The 22,104-nt window shown below is 38.6% G+C and overlaps 1 protein-coding gene across 3 annotated transcripts in view; it reads left to right on the plus strand.

The window, feature by feature from the left end:
- ADCYAP1R1 (ADCYAP receptor type I) overlaps positions 1–22,104 on the plus strand; it is a gene marked incomplete at its 5' end in the record, with an annotated part of 104,689 nt that overhangs the window by 28,592 nt on the left and 53,993 nt on the right. For all 3 annotated transcript variants that reach the window (XM_080610180.1, XM_080610181.1, XM_080610182.1), the window contains one exon: positions 20,688–20,795. In XM_080610180.1, the coding sequence (XP_080466306.1) occupies positions 20,688–20,795 (108 nt within the window). The remainder of the gene's footprint in view (positions 1–20,687; positions 20,796–22,104) is intronic.

A 22,104-nucleotide genomic window follows, 5' to 3' on the forward strand; every position in this document is an offset into this window, starting at 1 on the left:
CAAGCCCTGCTAATATATCTAGTTTTAGTTATCTTTTCAGCATGTGCTGGACTTCCATTCAGATGGGAAATGAAGGGAAGGAAAAGTACTGGAATTTAACAGCTACAGCTCTGAAAACACCATTAACTGCAAAACACGTGTAAGCTGCTATTCCCATCCCATAGCATATATCTGTAATAATTTCTACCTGGTTCTTTCAAGGTTATTACTTTTGTAATCTCCAGAATTGCCAGGAAGTCCTTGAATAACCAAGGAACATAAGTTAAAAGAAAGTGAAAGGTGGAATGGAATCTGTACAGGCAAGTGGGTAAGATACTGACTCGCATTGGGATTTTTTTTTATTTTGCTGTTTTTTTGGGGGTTTTTCTAAACTTTTGGAAAAAAACCCCGCAATTATTTACACAGTTCCACTTCTGAGTTCCTTTTTTCTACAGTGACAGCTAGTTCATTAAACCGTACCATCTCTCATTTTTTGTCTGACATTAAACTCATATCAAGAAGCCCAGTCTTGTCTTCCGTACATGGTGTACACAATGTGAGATGAGAAGATGAGCTAAAAAGGGGCAGCTTCTTTCCTATATGTGCAGAAGCTATCAGAAGTGAGTGTTTATTTGCTTTTGGCTTTTGGTTGTTGGTTTTGGTTTGGTTTTTTAAATGACTGTTTTCAAATACAAACTGTAGTAGATACATTTGCACAAGTTTTACTGCTGGGGCAAGATGATTAAAACAATTCCTCTGCCCCAAGCTGCAATTGTGAGCATTGCATGTAATTGCAAGCATGACACACCAGGCCACTCCATTTAAGAAATGAATGATGAACAGCAGTAAAACTTATGCAATGAAATGAGTGATGTTTTTGTGCTTGTGCTCCTGTGATCTTCAGTCATGAACAGCTGGAGCTCGCAAGACCTCACTTGGAGTATTGTGTGCAGTTCTGGTGTCCTCAACATAAAAAGGACATGGAACTGTTGGAACAAGTCCAGAGGAGGGCAACGAGGATGATCAGGGGACTGGAGCACCTCCCGTATGGAGACAGGCTGAGAAAGTTGGGCTGTTGAGCCTTGAGAGGAGAAGGCTGCGTGGAGACCTCATAGCAGCCTTCCAGTAGCTGAAGGGGGTCTACAGGGATGCTGGGGATGGACTCTTCATCAGGGACTCTAGTGACAGGACAAGGGGTAACGGGTTCAAACTTAAGCAGGGGAAGTTTAGATTGGATATAAGGAAGAAGTTCTTTACTGTGAGGGTGGTGAGGCACTGGAATGGGTTGCCCAGGGAAGCTGTGAATTCTCCATCCCTGGTGGTGTTCAAGGCCAGGTTGGACAGAGCCTTGGGTGGCATGGTTTAGCGTGAGCTGTCCCTGCCCATGGCGGGGGGGGTTGGAACTAGATGATATTAAGGTCCTTTCCAACCCTAACTATTCTATGATTCTATGACAACTTACAGTCATTTAAATTTTTAAAGTCTGTAGTATCATGGCAGAAAAAATTCCCACAGACTATTATCATGTCATCTGAATTATAAGTGACTGACCATCTATGATTTTAGTATGATTTTCATCAGGTCTTTGCAGCTCCTTTTGTACTGTGTGCTTGCGCTGTATCCCATCAGCTACTGTAGTCTTCTGCAGAAGGAGATACATTTCAGTGCTGAATTAAAGAGTTTCCTTGCATCCAAAATGTATTCATGAAGGTCCTGAAAGCCGATTGTGTTTCTGTGAAAATGTGTGAGTCAGGTGTCAGACAAAAAGATACTCTTTTAAAGGTAATTTTGTGAAAATGGTCTTTTGTTCCTATTCCCATGGCATATTCTGTGGCTGCCTGCTATATTTACTGACAAAAGTAAGTCTTTATTGCTTCTTTAGATTGTTACTCTTGCTGAGAAAAACACAGCAGTAAGAGTGAATTCGATTCTTGCTGGAATCAATGGCACAGTTGACTGGTTTCTAGGATCTTTATTTCTAGTGATGAAACACGGATTAAGACAGCACTAACTTTGAATTACTCTGCACTGGCAGTGACAACATTTCAGAAAAATCCTAAATTAACCACAGAATTTGCCTGTGTATTGTATTCTAGTGTCCAATAAGTTTCTGAAGAAAAAGAATTAAGGAATTATTTTGAAGATTTTTAGGACCAAATTCAGGTACGCATAAATTGCAAGTGCCTCTAGATTCTTTATGGTATCATTCTGACATGTAGCCTGTGTAAGATCTATGTTTATCTGGGTTGGCAACTCAGCAGCAGGGTGGTTGGAATTACATAATCTTTAAGGTCCCTTCCAACCCAAACCGTTCTATGATTTTGTGATTCTGTGATTCTATGGTTCTATGAATAGAGATGCTACAGCAGGAACACAGTGTATGACACTGGTTTTTCATCAGCTGACAGGGCTATGAACTTGTGGAACATACAAAGCTTTTCCAGTAGAAGTGTGTATGGGAAGCAGTGCTTCAACCTGGCGTCTGCTGCAGGAAAGCATGATGAGACTCTCCTTTTACTCACGCTGTACTCACACTTTACTGGAGACTGTGGTCGCACAGTTGGTCATTTGCATGAGACTACAATGGTAGTCATCAAGCATCATACAATATCCTTCTGTTTCTGCCTTGTTTCTATTCAGTCGTTCATTCAGCCTCTCGTTAGAGGTAGATTTAACAGGCTTAGCAGTAGCACAGCCCAGGAAGTGAACTGGTTGGACCTTATTTTTTGGGATATATAAGACATTTGTGAGCCTGCTGTGAAGGTGGCATTGTTTGAACTTCCTCAATTATCCTTCTCTACTTTGATATGAGGTTGACAACAATATTAGGGTTGGGGGTTTTGGTTGGTTTTGTTTTGTTTGGGGGGTTGTTTTCTGGTTTTTGGTGGGGTTTTTTTGGGGGGAGGGAGGAGGGCGTGTGTTCAGTGAGGCAGCATGGAGTTTTTCTCATGGAGCTTGAGATTTCTTGCCATTTGTTCCTTTATTTTTATCTCAGCTATTGTCCTGACGCTTCCTTCCCAGTTAATGGACAAAAGTTGGCTTTTTGAGGGAATGACTTCATCAGACATATTTGAAATGTCTCCTTTCAGATAAGAGACATTGTTCTCTAGGATTGCCTATTTCTATCCTTACAAAAAAAATTGAGGGCTATTCAAAAGTAGATGTTGGCAATTGGTCAGTTGAATCTCACTCTAGAAAGCACATTCGTCAGCTGCTGCTTGCTTCATTAATGGGAATGGGTGCCTGTACTTAAACTCCTTGTCACTTCACAAGAACCTCTATACCTCATCTCCTTCTGATCCCTCACAATAATATGATATGTCTCCATGCTATTCGAAGCAAACCTCTCTCCATTTGAATTTATAGAAGGGGAATCTGAATTAGTCTCAGGCTTGAACATGAAATATGCTGCAGGGCCATTTGCCTTATTCTTCCTAGCTGAATATGCAAATATATTAACAAATGCACTAACCGCCTTCCTATTCTTAAACCCCAGCATGCTCAACCTGCCATCAGAACTCTTCCCAATTATCTTAGCTACAAAATCCCTACTCCTTTCTTCAGGCTTCCTATGGATCCAAGCTCCTTACCCAGAATTCAGATATGACCAACTCATGCACCTCCTCTGAAAAAACTCTCCCACTAGCACTAGCACTGTACCTCTGACAGAGGTGGGAGAACAGTAAATACAATGGGAACAAGAAGGGTTTAGAGCAAATTCCGGCTGCTTTCCATTAATAACAGGAAGATTTTCTGTATACTGTTAAGAATCACTTCCTTTTCACCAGTGTATGGGCTTCTGGAGGAACATTCTGTATATTTTGTATATTTAGAATCAGTCCTTTTGATATCTGCTTGTATGTAGGATCACTTGAAAAGTTCTAGTCATGAGTCAAGTGTTGTTAGACCAAGATTCAAGAGAGTCTTCTTAGCCTGTTCCTTACTGTGAAATGTATTTTTCAGATGAGACTTTAGCAAGCACTGATATACTCACACAGGTGGCCAATCACTAAAATTGCTCAACTGTGCAATTTCAATTCTTGTTTCAGCTTATTCTGAGCTACATGCACTACTTCTTAATATACCTTGCAAACTTAAGCCAAGAACTTCATTACAAGAAACTGCCTACTCAATAATACATGCAATTGAGTAAGTGTAATAATTTGGACCTCTGACAGGTTTTGCATATTGATTTTTCCTCAGCAAAATATAACTGAAGGACAGTAAGTTAAATCATCTTCAGACAGATGAGCAAGTTACAGTACTATAACAAGTTATTAACTACTCTGTCTGCTAAGCAGTAGAAAAATATCTGTAGGTACTCTCACCATGGCAAAAATGAGATAATTCTGTTTCACTTACTTTCAAAAGCAGAATTGTAAAGTAGCTTACATGCATAATAACACCTTAAATATCAACTCCCCAAGCCCTTACTAAGCCCTATTTTTTTCCACAAAGTTCTCCATATTTCTGCTTCATTAGGCAGTTAAGCTATGCTCTTTCTTTTGTTGGAAATTAGAATGGAGCAATTCTTAATCTCCTTTGCAGGATGCTGAAGAGATTTAGAAAGTGGAGACATCCCTGCAGTACCTGCTGAACTTCATGACCTCTTGGCCTCTTCCATCACTGGAAGAGCAAGGCAGCAGAAACTGTCTCCAATATTAACTGGGTTTTTGTTTGTTTTTCCCTTTTTTTTTTTTTTTTTTTTTTTTAGTTTCTGTGCAAGGGTGGATGGGGGTGGGGAAAGGGAGATCCTTGGCTTTGCCCATGAGATGCCAGCCAGCACTGCTGACTCAGAATGTGCATGGTAATTTGCTCCTGGCAAAAGAGAGGGAAAAAGAAATGTATAATAGCTTCCCCAAATTCCTTCCATGGAATAGAAGGAACAGGAAAGGACAAAGAGAAAGATCTCTCAATTATTTCACGCAGTTTTCCAAACTTTTGTAAAAGAGATGAAGCAAAGAAGAACTTCTCGTGTTTTGTTCTGGGGGTCATAAAACTTAATGTGTTGAAACATTCATTCTAGAGAGAATAATATTGCATGCTCTATTAGAAAAAAAAATGAACTTGGTCTGTTCTGGTTGTTATGCTTCCCAGCTTAAGATTTTGTTCTCTAATATAAATTCTGTGGTGCAGGAATACTTCAGCAATGCCATGCTGAAGTCTAAAGGTGAAATTAATCTTGTATTAACTGTCTGAAAGCAGAATGTTTTCTTAAAGTGGACATATAAGCTCCTTCATGGCAAATAAAAAAAAAAGAAAAAGAAGAAGAAAAAAAATAAAACTTGATTTGTCCAGCCTATGTTTGGAATATATTTTAAGATAATTTGTTTTTTCAGATACGTCAGAAGTAGGGTAGCATACCTTCTTTCCTTTTGATGTGTGATCTGATTTTTCCTCATATCTACAGGAATAATGAATGCTAGAGTTCTATTCTAAACCAGGTTTTCTTCTTTTTTTGTTTTCTGGGTTTTTTTTTTCTGTTTGTTTTTTGTTTTGTTTTTGTTTGATTTTGTTTTCTGTTTGGTTTTTGGTAGGTTTTCTTTGGTTTGGTTTTGTTTTTATTGGTTTTTGTTTGGTTAGTTGGTTGATTTTGGTTTTTTGGGTTGTTGTTTTATTTTTTTTTTTTTGTTTTCAAATATTATTCCTGCAAGATAGTTGGAAAGGAATAGAATTTAGGAAACTTGCCAACCAGACTTCAGACTGATCTCACTTAAAATAAATGTTCTTTTTTTTCCTTTATTTCTGAATTCTGCTCTTGGATGCCATGAAGACTCATGATTTTGACAGCTTGATGAATACATAGCATCTTATAAATGATTTACAGATGAATCAAAGTAATTGCCTGCCTCTGACACCATATTGTAAACATGTAGTTTAAAGCCAGTTTCACTTTTAAGACTTTTAAGCCTCAAGCCATAAGAACATATCCAAACAGACTCACCTCACAGGTAATAATATATTTATGGCTACTACAAGATTGTTTTCTGAAAAGATTACTAATAAATCACACTCTTAAGATTTCAGTAAGTCTTAAACTAACCACACCTTTTACCACAAGAAAAGCAGCAAACACCCAGCCGGCGGTGGGAGGTTCTGTTGTCAGCACCAGGAACAGCTCTCACCCCTCTCCACTTGTAATTCTGCTGCTCCCAGCCTCCAACCTCAACACCCACTGGATTCAACAGGCATTTTCAATAGTGTTTCAGTAAAAAGAACTGTACTGGGCTCTGTATTTGGAGGAAAATGGCTTCCTTGGGGAAAAATTGCATGACTGGATGTTAGACATCTAATTTATTGGCTAGATTAGCTGACTAGTCTCCCAAAACTCTTTGTACAGTCGATGGATACTGAGATTTACATTCAGTTTGCATATTAAAACACCTAAATATTGTCCTAATATACAACCTGAATCTCACTTCAGGTGTGTCCATAATCTTAAAGAGATTATTAACTGTCTATTTCACTTCCAAGTCCTGGATTATCTCCTTCTCCATAATTCACACATACTGTTTTATTTTCTGTAGGATTTGTTTGTCTGGGGGGTTGTTTGGTTTAGTTTTGCGGTGGTGGTTTCTTTTTTTTTGGGGGGGGGAGGACAGGAGGGAGTGGTTTTGAGGTTGTTTGTTGTTTTGGGTTGGTTTTTTTGAGTAAAATATATGGAAATCCTGCCCAATTAGCTTTGCCAGGGAAGGCACATGTCTGAAAGTAGATGATGCAGTTTTCACCCTTCAAGAGCAGAGCTGGGTGTTGTGGATGAATGCCTGCAGATGTTCTTCTTATTGATTCTTTTCCTTTCCTTTCTGATTACTCTAAAAGCCATTTCAGACTTTCTGAATGCCTGCCTTTCTATAGCACGTTGCACTTTTGATAATCAAGCTATACATTTCATGCTTACACAGTTGCTAGAATTGGTTTCTTTCCTATACAGAAAACAAATAAAGAAAGTGCAATGAAACAATGTAACTAGAAATCACAATCAAAACAAAAGGCAAGGTTAGAATAATTCATAAGTGAGTGGCTATTCAGGACCAGGGTGAAAAAATTACTGGACGTAAAAGTCAATACACAATGAAATGCTTTAGAAGAGAAAAACAATTATTAGAGTGTGTAAAAAGAGTGTGCCCAAATCCTGTGACAAGAGGAAAGCCAAACAATTCATTAACATGTGCTAAAGGACTGTCATATCTATTTTAAGAACATGCCTCGTCTTTGTTCAGATGATGTGAAAGTACTTGAATCTGCTCCAGGATTTTGGTCATACAGCCAAATGACTAATATAATTGTACCCCTTCTCTGCTAACCTGCAAACTGCTTAAAACAGAAACCATGTTATCATAATTGAATAAGCTAGAACAAAATTAAATACAGCACCCCCAGTCAGTAGAACTATTTCATAATTGTCTTTGTACAGGATATACCAGATTCACTGATCTGTTTTCCATTATTCTTCTGGATTGAGAACTAATGAAGAAAAGTTTAAATGGTATGATTACTACACTTGATCATTCCTGTTCACGTGAATGAGATTTCTCTCTAGGATTACAAATGGAGTGGGTTTTGTGTGCTTTCTAATTTTTCTTCTACATATAACCTAAGTTAATCTATGGACAAAGTAATCTATCTGAGGATATATGCAAATATATACCTATACTGTATACCTATATAGATACATACCTATGCCTATAAATAACTTCTAAATCTGAGTTTTACAACAGGGGTTAATTTTATATCTGCTAAGTAATACAACATCTGTCCACTGACAGAGTATCTTGAAGAGTATTTTTGCCACCTTTATATGACGCTGATGCTGTCGCAGTCCATTGCAAGGCAAAAATTATCAAATGACTGAAGCATGAAGAAGTTTCTCGAACTTTATAACTCAAGAGGGCAGAATTTTGCCCTGTAACATATTTTTCTCATCCTTTGTCCAGCCAATGAGAATGTCACAGACAATGAGAACTCCCAAATTACCTTCTGGATATTTTAGTTATGATTTATTTTCTCTGGGTGCAGGGAGTCATCTCTGTGACCTCCCCACATCATTTTAAGCTTATTGTTTGGTTTCCCATAATTATTCCACATTCCAAGAAACACGACCAGTAAAAGAATATTCATTATACATATGCAAATTTTCGTAGTTATCTATTACTTCAGATGGGAGTGTAATTGCCTGCCCACACATTTTTTTGAACAACACCACAGAACGTTTTCTCTTCCCACTAGGTCTTTAACATTTTCTACTAAGAAGAGAGGGAAAACGAGTAATACACTTAATTCATTTTCATATTTTTTGCAACCCATATCGAACTCTCTAAACCAGTTAGTCTCTGACTTACAACAGCTTTATACATGGGGAAACTCATTGACTTTGTTTGAATTAACTCCTCATTTAAAGGAGTAAGCAAAAGGAAAATGAGGATCTGCAGACACTTTTTTCCCAAATATGGTTAAACCCCATATTCTTGCCAAAATATCACTTCCTGCAATGACTACTGCAATGGCTTTTATGAAGGCAGTGACTAAACCAGCAGTGTTGGAGGTTTGATGCATATTTCTGTATGTTACTAGTTTTCTAGCATAAATTGTCAAGTAGTGATGGCAGCCTCAGCACTCTCTTATGACTACTTCCCATTTTTTCCTGTATCATTCCAGCATTTAGAGAAAGAAAGACACATCCACCACACCTGTTTTGACCTACAGGCAAACAAATGAGAAATATCTTGTCTCTAGCAGTTCACGTTTTGCCACATTAACACCACTGTAATGTTGGGCCTTCTTGTGTCCACTTCCTGTGGTTTTCTGGACATTTTCACCTAACATGTTATATATCTAAACATTGGAAATATTTCTGACCTCTTCCTATGTCTCATATAATGTTTGTGGGTTTTGGTTTTTTGCACTTTACTGTAGGCTGTTTGTATTTTGTAGCTTACACAACACAGAGTTGTGAGCAGTGCGTACACATTTACTTTTTCTGGATTAAATTAAATGGCCTCTGCTTGTTGATGATAGTGCTGGTCTGGGTGTGATGGCGCTGGAGGTTCCTTCCCAGTCTACATTGTATTCCATTTCACAGTACCACACAGTATGTTAGAGATTGGAAGGGACCTCAAAAGATCATCTAGTCCAATCCCCTTGCCGGAGCAGGAACACCTAGATAAGGTTACACAGGAATGTGTCCAGGCGGGTTTTGAATGTCTCCAGAGAAGGAGACTCCACAACCCCCCTGGGCAGCCTGTTCCAGTGTTCCGTCACCCTCACTGAGAAGAAGTTTCTTTTCAAGTTTAAGTGGAACCTCTTGTGTTCCAGTTTGTACCCATTACCCCTTGTCCTATCATTGTTTGCCACTGAGAAGAGCCTGGCTCCATCCTCGTGACACTCACCCTTTATATATTTATATACACTAATAAGGTCACCCCTCAGTCTCCTCTTCTCCAAACTATAGAGACCCAGCTCCCTCAGCCTTTCCTCATAAGGGAGATGCTCCACTCCCTTAATCATCTTAGTTGCCCTTTCTTCCCCTTCTCTCTCTGCAAAATATATCTTTCCAGGAAAAAAAAAAAAAATCCCTCGCAATGCCTTTTCACTGACTTTAGATTGTAAACTGCCCAGATGAAGGCATAGACATATCTTTACTTTTGACATGAAGGCATCTAGTGGCTGGGAGCTTGCTGGGTAGTAATATAATTTCCTCTCTTCTCTTTCATACTGACCAAAATTTTCCAGCTGTAGGCAAATCCTTGTGAGGTTGGATTGCATTTAATTTTAAGTGTTAATTTTTCTACCCTGAATACATCATGGGCAGCAAGAGTAGTTCAGTATGAGGCAAGCTTTGTTAAACTCTGACATTCTTATTGAATCACACCTTACTTAAAGGTTTCTGCTTCAGTTACTCCAGATAGTTGAACAAAATACAGCTTCTGTTTTCCTGTTCAGGAGTATGAAATGCAATGTGTTAACATGAGTCTTAAAAGAGTATGAACTGGCTTTTCATAATGTATCTGTTTCCTTTGCTTCCTTCAGTAGTTCATAAGGTCTCATGGGCTCTAATAAGGAATTGCTTGACTCACCACTAGAACAGTTTCCAGGAGAGATTACGGAATTTGCACACTGGAAGAAATTACTTAATTCAGTCATTTCTCATTCTCAGAAGATTTGAAGGAATAAACAAGGAATAAATGCCTCTCAAGAGTATCCACACTGGCGTCACTGTTTTTACATCAGAAATAATTTTGGCCAAAGATCTGTTACAAGTTATCTTCTACCACAAATGTACCTTTTCCACTGAGACAAAGCTATTTATAAATGACACAAAAGCAAGAAAGTGGAGAGGACAGGGCAGCTTCTTTATGAGTTCTGTTACAACTGTTGCTCCAGCAAGTATTTAGATTTCAGTGTCATCATTTATTTTGTTTTGTTTTGTTTTCCAGCTGTACAAAAGGCAGAAAATATTCTTACCCCAGAGCTACAATGAAATCTAAATTATGATAATTTGTAAATTCCTTTGAGGGAACTTAATAGATGTGTAACAGAATTTAAGTTCTGAAATTATCAGCCATATAGACTTGAGGTCAGTTGCTATTTTCAGTTGTTTAATACATGTCTGGTTTCTTTGGTCTATTTAAGAAACAAGTCAAAATTATTGACAAATGTTATTGACTAGGCAATTGTTGACCTCAAGCTTTGTCTGAATAAGTTCCATTGAAAATCTTGTTCTATGTTGGGATTTTTTTAAGATTGAAGAGTAGCCTCATACCCAGAGACTGTTTCAAAGTTTGTGTCCCACTTCAGTGCTGTGGAAAGATTCCTTACCTGCAGCCTTAGTTGAAATCCAGGGTTTACTTTGAGGCACATTAACATTTGTGGGTAAAAATATAGATAATATTTTTTTATATTAGATAATATATTAGATAATATACATCACCACAACAAATTGTACACTTAGTTAATATTGTTAACTGAAACCATTCAAAACACGAAGACAGGGGTGATAGTGCTACACCCTGTTGTCCTCTGTCAGTCACTTTTAATGGATAGGTTGTGCCTGTGAAAGGGAGGATCCATTCAGGTAGGATCTTACAGAGGAAGAGGAACCCATATTTCTGGTTCTTACTCCATTGCTTTATCTCAGACTTTTTCTCTAACTCTTCAAAATTTAGCCAGTATTTTTACTATGCTCTTCTCAGAAATTCATATAAGTCATGTAGCACCAGATTGAGTGGGCTTTGAGCAACGTGGTCTAGTGGAAGGTGTCCCTGCCCATGGCAAGGAGGTTGGAACTAAATGGTCTTAAAGGTATCTTCCAACCCAAACCATTAGATGATTCTATGATCCTATGATTCTATGATATATAAAAAGCCTGCTAGACACTAGTGGAATAGTCTCCCTTTATCTTTCTCTCTTAGCTTGGAGAATTAATACAAGATAGAGTTGATAAAGACTGTTGCTGTTTGTGACAACTAGTATGGCTTCACTAAAGGGAAATCCTGCCTGACCAATTTGGTGGCCTTCTATGATGGGGCTGTGAAACTGATGGACAGGGGCAGAGCAGTTGACGTCATCTACCTGGACTTGTGCAAAGCATTCGATACTCCCACACGACATCCTTGTCTCTAAATTGGAGAGACATCAATTTGATGGGTGGACCACTCTGTGCATAAAGAACTGGCTGGATGGCCGCACACAAAGAGTTGTGGTCAATGGCTCGATGTCCGGCTGGAGACCGGTAAGGAGTGGTGTCCCTCAGGGATCGGTGTTGGGACCGGTCTTGTTCAACATCTTTGTTGGTGACATGGACAGTGGGATTGAGTGCGCCCTCAGCAAGTTTGTCAATGACACCAAGCTGTGTGGTTTGGTTGATACGCTTGAGGGAAGGGATGCCATCCAGAGGGACCTCGACACGCTTGTGGGGTGGGCTGATGCCAACCTGATGAAGTTTAACCATGCCAAGTGCAAGGTCCTACACCTGGGTCAGAGCAATCCCAGGCACAGCTACAGGTCGGGCAGAGAAGAGATTCAGAGCAGCCCTGTGGAGAAGGACCTGGGGGTGTTGGTCAATGAGAAAATGAACATGAGCTGGCTTCAGTGTGCGCTCACAGCCCAGAAGGCCAACCGTATTCTGGGCTGCATCAAAAGGAGCGTGACCAGCAGGTCGAAGGAGGTGATCCTGCCCCTCTACTCTGCACTCGTGAGACCTCACTTGGAGTATTGTGTGCAGTTCTGGTGTCCTCAACATAAAAAGGACATGGAACTGTTGGAACAAGTCCAGAGGAGGGTCACGAGGATGATCAGGGGACTGGAGCACCTCCCGTATGAAGATAGGCTGAGAAAGTTGGGTCTGTTCAGCCTTGAGAAGAGAAGGCTGTGTGGAGACCTCATAGCAGCCTTCCAGTATCTGAAGGGGGCCTACAAGGATGCTGGGGATGGACTCTTCATCAGGGACTCTAGTGACAGGACAAGGGGTAACGGGTTAAAACTTAAGCAGGGGAAGTTTAGACTGGATATAAGGAAGAAATTCTTTACTGAGAGGGTGGTGAGGCACTGGAATGAGTTGCCCAGGGAGGCTGTGAATGCTCCATCCTTGGCAGTGTTCAAGGCCAGGTTGGATGAGGCCTTGGGTGGCATGGTTTAGTGTGGGGTGTCCCTGCCCATGGCAGGGTGGTTGGAACTAGATGATCTTAAGGTCCTTTCCAACCCTAACTATTCTATGATTCTATGAAAAGTCCATGGTCTTTTCTTTTCCTGAGAGGGGAGGGAAGTCAGTCAGAATGATGTGGCAGTGGGGTAAAATGGTGACAGTCATTTTGTCTGCCACAGGCAATAAAAGAAGTGAGGGGTACCAACTGCTGCCAGGCAAGGCTGCTTCCAGCATTACCCCATGATCTCAAATAGCCCATGTCCTGAGTGATGCCAGATTATTTGCAGCTGGTAAGCGTGGCACTGGCTCAGGTTCTGGCAGCTTGTGTCATTCTGTTCTTCACAGTGTTGGAATAAAATCTCGTTTTCTTCTGTGTAATTTCACAGTCTCTCTGCCTTCAAAGCAGCAAAGTGGTAACTTTCTCACAGATTAATCATTCTTTTCTACTACATTTAAAGAAAGTTTAAATAATCAAAACCTCTCAATTTCAGATTATTGGCTTTTTCTTCTTCTGTATAATTAGACAAATAAATATTCCAAAGATTTTGCCAAACTGGTTTCCTTTTAAAACTCTCCAAATCTCACCTAATGCAAATTGCATGGCAGCACTTAAAGAATTCTGGAGATTTTCTTGGATGAGGTTTTCTGGACAGGTGAGTGCAAGAACAGCAATAAGTATCAACTTAGAATAAATATTCTGTAGTTGTAAAGAATTAAACAGCTTGAAAGAAGAAAAAAAGGTTTATACCTCTCTATAGATAGCAGCTCCTGTCATTTAAAGGCTGATCTTTATAATTTATAAAATGTTCAAATAAAATTAACAATAATTTGGTATTAGCCTTTCTTCTGAGGTGTGTTTCACATGAGACTCAGAGAAGAAACTTTCACCCTCCTGAGGAGATTGGTTCTAATGGCTGAATTTTTCGTGAGTGGGAAGATCTTCATTCTCTTTTCATTTCTGAGACAGATCATGGTCAAACAGTGGCTTGTGTATTTGTATCTATTTTTCCCCCCACCAAACTAGTAGGAATAAGGAGAGAGTTCTAATTTATAATTTATGTGGTTCAGTCCTAAGGTGGTCAGAAGGTGAACCAAGGTGCCTGAGTGATCCAGAACATCCAAACCAAGTGAAATCCTCTCTGTTAAACTTTGGTAAAAAAGATTAGCTCTCCGTTCTAAAATAATACAGTGTATGTTTGGCAAACGTAAAGTATATGGACTTCTATTCCTTCCTATATTCCTATAAAAGCTATATATATCTTTTGAGAGTCAAAGCCTAGTATCTTCCACTCATCTTTTTCTAGTGTTATGCCACCTCACCATTTCAATCAAAGAAAAACCTGCTTCTTTCACTTTTAGTTTTTAATATAATTTAGAATTAACTTGGTGTATAAGTGAAATATCTCAAATAATTTTTTCTAATGTTCTCTTTCAAAACTTAAGCTGATATTTTTAATAGTTTGAAACAGTGCTGCGCTTAATACATCTTAGATCTCTGAAAATGTCTTCCCATAAAACAACTCACTTTACTGATAATGAGGTAGCAGTAGAAAATGCTATCATAGTTTATATTAGTATCATTACATAAACAATGGATTCTAAATAGACATAGTGTTGTGTAACTTTATACCAGGTGCAGCAACCTGCTAAAGAAAGGTAATGGAAAATACTAAGGTGGGCCAAATGTTCCTAAGTTTGAGCACAGTTTATTTTTCTTCACATAGAGCCCTAGCCAAATCGCTTGTACTATATGTGTGGAATTTCTCTACTCTAATTCCAGTTGTCTTAAGCTTGAGATTAGGCTTCCTTTTGGTGCCTTTTCTAATCAGTGGAAGAAAATACGCATCTCCGGAAGATAATTTATCTTAGAAAGCCTCTAGAAGTGCCCTCTGGAGGTGCCTGGTTTTCTTTATGCACTGTAAAAAAAATGTAGAACTTAGCTCAGACTTGCATATATGTTTATACTGTTAAGATGAATAAATACCACATGAGACAATGCAGGGTGCATCTTGGTGCAGCAGTAGAAAAGTTGGATAGAGGAACAAATTCTTAGTGTCATAGCTGGTCTGGATGACATACTCTGAAAGAATAATTAACCTTCATTCAAATAATTAAAATATCTATTGGGAGCAGAACTGGGAAGGCAAAAGCCTTTCTTTTTCTCTGCTCAGCTTTCCCTTGTACCCGATCTTTAGTGCCTGCTTTGTATCTAAGACATTTAAAGAAGGAATAACTTTTTTCTTGTGCACGACCAAGTACTCTCTTTTCCAGCACAGAAAGTCTTGCTTTAGTATTTTTTTACCCTTGGTGTTTTGTTTGGGTTTTTTCACCTTTTAGGACTTTGACATTTCAGTTGGTGTTTCTTTTCTACTCTTTTACGGCCTGGACTTTAAGAGACTACTGGATCTGACAGTGTTATAAGTTTGTTACCTAACTTGAAAGACCTAGAGAACCACTATTTCTGTAATAGGAGCTCCTACAAGATACTATTACTTTGAAATGTCAATTGCTTTTGAAAATCTAGGCGTCACACCCAGGCCTTCTTTCAGCCTTTATTTATTTTGGTGTTTACCTAGATTTATGAAAGAACAGAAAGACCTGATATTCCTCCTCTCTGAAAGGCTTTATATGTATTATGCCCTTTTAAAGTTATTGTGCATTGCATAATTCAGTTAATATGCTGGCTTGTAACATTGCATTTCCTTTCATATTACTCTACTGAAGGCAATATGACCTTGAAGGTGATATTTTAAGTTAATAAATGAGGAGGAGAACTGAAAACCAAACTGAATGCTGCAAGCCAAAAGGATGGATTTTCATCTCAAGCCTTTATTTCCATATATGAAATATAACAGCAGTCTAGAATTTATGTATTTACATTTTTTCTTAACTTCCCACAGAAACAGATTTTATGCAAATTCTTTTCTATTCCCTTTTGTCTGTATATGAATCATAAATCCCTTTGTCCATTGTCATTTTACTCCTTTTTTCACTTCCTCCCCTTCACCCAATAATTTTAAGTCCACCGAATAAAGTCAGCAACTTTTGACAGAGGTGTGCTGTCTCAAAGATGCAAACACCTATATATTTTGTGAAAGTGGTGTGCTGAGCACAAGAAAGATGTCAAATAATTGTCTTCATGGAGAGGGGGAAAGGTAGAGCTTACCTTCTTTATTAAGAGGAGTGAAAAAGTTGAGCAGTGAATTTGTATGCAGAGTCTTGCAATCCAAAAAACCAAATCTGCTTTTTCACCTTCTCTTGCCAAAAAGTTAGCAGAGATGAGAAGGAGTGCATTTTGCACTAGGGCAGGATAAGGACATAGGAGGATGTTTTGGATTCTGTAAAAAGGATTTAAATGTAGAGATTTTTATAAATACATATATATATGTATAAATGAAGGTATTGCAGTAGAGACATCATAAGAAAGCAGGGCACAAATCTGTAGAACAGTTTGTACATAGTCCTGGTGACATGGTGACTTTGTGTTTGTGGAAGATAACAGCCTATGTAATCAGTGGATTTAAACTAAGGTGCATTCCTTAAACTTGGTAAACTTTAGCTATGGGCCATCTAAAATCTGGGTTTATATCTAGCCACTATCAAAACTGGAACTCTCAAGGTAGCCTGAGACAGAGGAGGAAAAGTTGAGGGACTGTGAGCAACTTTAGAAGAGATCTTTATTACTGCTATTCTGCCAGCGTTGCTTGCTTTTTTTGTTTTCCATCTTAGTGCTTGTCCAGACATCTCAGGTAAGAAGGGAGCCTTTCTGCTGCCAGGAGTATCAGGTTAGAGAGAAAGTGTTTTGCTCCAAGAGGATTAATTTGAAGTGAGGGATGGGAAAAGTGCTAGGTATAACTTTAAGAAATGCATCAGAAGATTCTGCAATGATAAATCTCCATAGCTTCCCCCTTGTTATGAAAGAGCTGTTCTTTTTCAGTGGCTTAGGTGTCATGAGCTTCCTATGAAATTCATATAAGATCCATGTTGTGCTTCAACTGAAATCAGGACTCTGTTTTTCGAAGTTCTTTTCACAAGAACTGCCCAAGGTGGATCAGCCACTTGGAGCTTACAGTCTAAATATCTCACTTTTACAATAAGTTTGAGCCAGAGACATATGGATTGATCATGTGGCTTCTCATGGTGGCTGTAAGCAGCCACCATGATTCAGCTGTGGTTTGAATTGCTTAGGAGCTACACAGCTATGCTGGCACCACTCACAGGCCGCTGCAACTTGTCCCAACCCTCAGCTAGACTCCTTTGCTAAGGATTAGGAACTGGCTAAGGGAGGCTGCATGGCCACTGGTCAAACCCTCTGCCCAGAGGGCAGAGTTGGGTCATACCTACTCCAGAAGTCTACATAGACTCTACATAGGGAATACAAGCTTCAGCCATTCAATAAGAAGCTCTTTAGGCTAAGCTGGTTCTTGGCCTTGTTCTGCTGAGTGTAGTCAGTGGAGAGATGGAAGTACACTTCACATGATGATTCACCACCACTGTCACCTTAAAATGGGATTATCCCTATCTTGAAAGTCTCCTTCAGGAACTACAGAAAAAACTTTGCTTATCTGAAGAGGGTAAAAATTAGGAAGACAATTAACTCTATCCCAGCCAAAACCAGGACAATGGGTAAGTCTCAGCCACCTGAAAATAAATCAGTTCTGACTAATCCTGTAGTTCAATGACTACTTTGTTTGTCCTCAAGTCAATGACAAGGAATAGGGGGTCCCAAGATTCATCCATCCCATTGAAGAGGAGTTAACTAGCTGAATAAGATGAAGCACTCTTCTGCCTGTGCTACGAGAGCCTGAGTACTTATCCAAAACTAGATGCCAAGCTTTACATGACTTATGTTAGCCGACATGAATCTTACAATGTTTACCAAACACAAGTTTCAGTCTGCAGGTTGCAGTGCAGATATGGGAAGGGAGGGCAGAATTTGTCCTTTCTTCAGGGTGCCTTGTTTTTAAGACCATCCATTAAGAAGACCACCATATTTTTTTTTTTTACTCTGGCCTACATGAAATCTTATTCTTTAAAAATATAACTTGTTGTTACTAATTTCTAACATACCAAGAACAAGGAAAAATTGCCCACTCAAACCTTCACCTTGCTGCTTGCAGTATCTGAGCTACTTCTTTCAAAGCTAGCTTGGGCATTCCTAAGCCACACAGCAATGGAGACATACCGTCAGTGCCAGAGGAGAACCCTGCTGTGCAGTTTCACACTCAAGTCACATTGATTTCCGTGGACATATTTCACCCAGCAGGAGTTGCTGGCTGCATCATGGTTTACAAATGTAAGAGATACTGAACACTGGCCTTTATTCTATTTAATTTTTTGTCATCCATTTCTTTGCTCTTCTAAATTATTTTTTCCAAAAATGCTTTTCCAGGCAGGATCAGGCAATATTCTCACTGACACTGAATTCTTTCCATTCTCTCCATCACTCACCTCTTTTGGTAACTAAGGCAAAATACTTGACTCTCTGCTTCTTCCTTCTTCTCTTCCAATGTCAGCACATCAGTGCTTTCTAGTGCAATGAACTTATAATGGCTTTTTAAATGGGGCTATTTTTTAGCTCTGCATGGTATTACCACAAAAAAAAAAACACCTGGTATAACTGAATTTGAAACACAGTGCCATGAAATATTTATCCCGTGTCTTCACTTTCCTTTCTGCAGCATGAGGATTTCCTTGCATATCTCTGGATTGGTTTGCAGTATTTATTGCTATCCTAGTGTTTGGAAGACAACTGACGTTGAAATAATAATAAATAAGAAAGTTTTCTGTTTTGCTATTAAACCCATTAAATTTAAGCAAGCAAGGCTAGCAGGTGGTTCTCAGAAGATCTCATTAGCAATTTTGATTGTTTCTAACACCTCTTGTAAGCAAATTCCTCATTACCATGGATATTTACATATCCTTTATTTTTGTACAGAGACCATACAGCAGTGAACTATAAACCTGTTACTACGCATCTTCATATTTACATGGTAAATATAGTTCCTACTGTGTGGACAGACACTAGCTATCAAAGACAATAAAATCTAATAGCGCTCAATGTGATTTTGATTTCCATTTTTAGTACATTAACTGTATCACAAAACTTTTCAAACCGCAGTCTTTGAGCCTTTTGGAGACATTCTAGTGAATCACAGTACTTGTACAATGAGATCCTCATCTGGCAAAGGAAACAACCTGGGGTAGGAGTGAAAAAAAGAGGAGGAGGGAGAAATTTAAAAGATTTTTTTTTTCAGCTCTTGCAATGATTGAATGAGCATTTTTCAGTAATATTGCATTTTTATGGATCTGTCAAAGCTGAAGGGTTTTTTACTTAACAAGGTCAGGATTTTGCATGATTTTTAATTTATATTACATAATCTGATGCTGCGTAATTGAATTTGAAAGAAGGGTCACCAACTGCTTATCATATGCTGTCATTGTAACATTATTTGACACCGACACAATTCTTCAAATGCTGTAACACTCAGAACTGCCCTAACCAACACACATGGTAGTATCTGATTTATATTTTTGTGAGAAAAGAGGGAACTTGATTCCCTGCCACTGAAGCTGATGGAGAAAATACACCAGTTCCAGTCCTGTGAACATACATTCTCCAGTGATGCAAATCTGCTACTATCCCCAAAGTTGATGAAGCTCACACTCTTTCTGGAAGTTGAACACCCATAACTCATTATACTGTTCTTCTGCCAGTCTAAAAGTATGACACTTTGAAGTATTATCTGCTTTCACTGAAAATCTTATTTTGCTTGACACGTATTCAAAGAGAGAGCGTAGTAGCAGAAAACCCTTAGGAAATCATGGAGCTTGGGTCTTTTAACAGTTGATAAGATTATGTGCTCGATCTCAGCAATAAATGCAAATAAGTAGTGGAGATATTTAGATTTAGTTTTTCTTTCTTTTCTTGTTGAGGTAGAAGATGATTCCCATTTGAGATTCCTTCACTACATTATTTTTTAAAGCATTAGGAAATTTGAGAGATTGCTCTGAGTTTTTCTGTACGCTGAATAAGTTTGGATAAGTCTTCTAGGTTTATGAGCTAGTAAGATGGTGGGTTACAGAATTACAAGAGGGTTTGCTTCTTTCAAGCCAGTCATGACTCTGACACAGTGATCAGAATAAAGCGGGAGCTGAGCTACTTTGTTGTATTTACAGTAGCATGAGGCCTGAATTTTTCCTGTATCCTAAGAGAAAACAACTCCCATCCACAACCTCATCACCTCTTCTTTCAACATACATGTAACAGGAAGTTGGATCTTTACCACTCATATTTGTAGTTCAAAGCTTGTTACCTGAAGTAACAAGATTATCTGAAATCTTGGAACAGTTTTTAAAGGCCCGATTCTGTCTTTAGCTTATGCAAGTAATCATTAGAGATTAAAACCATTCTTCTGACACTGTGAGTTTATATTCTCTAGAGCAAAGACTGCAGTAAAGATAGTGAATGATATTGTAGCAGTTGTTTACTAAGGAATCACATTTCTATTCCCAGTATTTTTTTTTAAGAAACAAAAAACAAGAAAGAGGTGAAATTCCCTCACATACCCAGAAAAATGTCTGTAGGATGAAGCAGAATCTTTTTTTTCGGTTTCCAGTCATCACCCTGAGTCAAATTCCAAAATGTACCAGTACCCAAACTTTGACAAGGATTACACCTAGCAGAAATTTATAGAATTTAAATCAAAGATGCGATCCATAAATAAAAGAAGGTTTAACCCAGTACTACTGGATAGCTGATTTCATGCTCAAGGGAAAATTTGTTTCTAGTATATGCTGGAGTGATTTAGCTAAGACTAAGGAATGTCATCTCCTATAAGGGTAAAGTCTGGCCAGTATTGTGCCATGCAACTACATGTTTTATGCTATTCCTCTGAATGAAAATTATTTTGTTCCAGGGAAAGCTTGCTGGAAAATGACACTGTTTATCATTCTAAACAAACATATTTTTCGTGGATAGAAAAAAGAACCAACTATAAAGTGCAATTACAGTGTGAAGAAAGGAATGGATTTCCACTATTAATGTATTTTATCCCTCCTTCTATAGGTTGCCCAGGAATGTGGGACAATATTACATGCTGGAAACCTGCAAGTGTGGGTGAAATAGTCTTTGTCAAGTGTCCTGCTCTGTTCAGATTTATCATCTCTGAAGATGGTAAAGTATTTTCTTGTTGTTCTTTGCCTCTGCCAGGTAAAGCTGCAGGGCCAGCATGAGTGTAAAACATCACCTTATTCACTGTAGAGGGAAATCAAGCTCTAGAGTGGTGTAGAGTTAGGCTTTAGTTAAAAAATATACTGTAAAAAACTAGGATGTTTGTATATATGTGTGTGTGTTTGTGTGTGTAGGGGTGGGAAGGAACATGTGAAAAAAGCCTTCACAGACTATACAACATGAAAATATCACCAACCCTAATTTCTAAAGTGGATATTCTTCCCTTCCATCTCCACTGAAATCAGTGAGACCTGAAATTGTGTTTGGGTATTGGATAACTAATCCTCACAATTCAAACCTATTTTGGAAAGTAACTAAATCTCAGAGTTGGTTCTGCTCATGCCTAAGAAGAACATAGTCATGAGATGACCAATATGAGGAGCTCCCATGTTGGGAGTCAGTGGGAATTAAAGATTCTTAGATTGATGCAAAAAGTCTGTGCATTGCTGCACAGAAATGAGACATCACCATCCTTCTGCTCCTTGCAGCTGGCATCAGCAAATGAAAGATTAGAAATTTGGGCTCTTTCTGCTTCTAGCATATACTGCTGCCTAACAGATTTGTCCCTTGTCTTGCAAAAACTACTGCAGATGGTCAGGTAGGTTGGTGTGTTTTCTTTTTTCTCTTTCTGCTACCCCTTTAAGCTTGGATCAAAAGTCCCATGCACTCACCGTGCTTGGTAACTAAACCCTATTAGACTTCAGCTTCAATCCTTATAACAACCTAGTTGCTGCTTCCAAATGAGTTGTTACTAAAAGGAGAGCCTACCTTAATAGCGGCAATATTATTTTACCTAATTATTAATATTACCTAGTGCTTTTTAGTGGGAAGAATCTCTGTGCAAGCTACTGTTTGCATACTAAAACCTGCTTGTCCTTCCTCAATTTTCTTAACCTTTGAAATGCATGAAAATTTGCCAGGTAATGACACTGTGTGTAGGAAATAAGAGGAAATAACTGTTAAGTTGTTCCCAGCAGATACTTAGAATGATTAGATGTTCTCTCAAAATTCCTTTTTTTTTTTTTCCCATGGTTTCATGAATTTATTTTCACAGGTGAATGACTGAGGGAGGCTAAGTTTTCCGTTCAATGTTAGCTAAAAACAAGCCTTTGCTGATAATTAACACAGTTTTGTCCATCTCCTCCCAGCACCCATCTAGGCTACTACAGATCACTTAATTATCACTACTCATTGAGGAACAAATTCATCAGTGTCCCCTAGGATCCTTTCTTCCCAAAGATTATTTTACCAA

This window comes from Psittacula echo (genome assembly GCF_963264785.1).
Source record: "Psittacula echo genome assembly, chromosome: 2".
Classification (NCBI taxonomy): Eukaryota; Metazoa; Chordata; class Aves; order Psittaciformes; family Psittacidae; genus Psittacula; species Psittacula echo.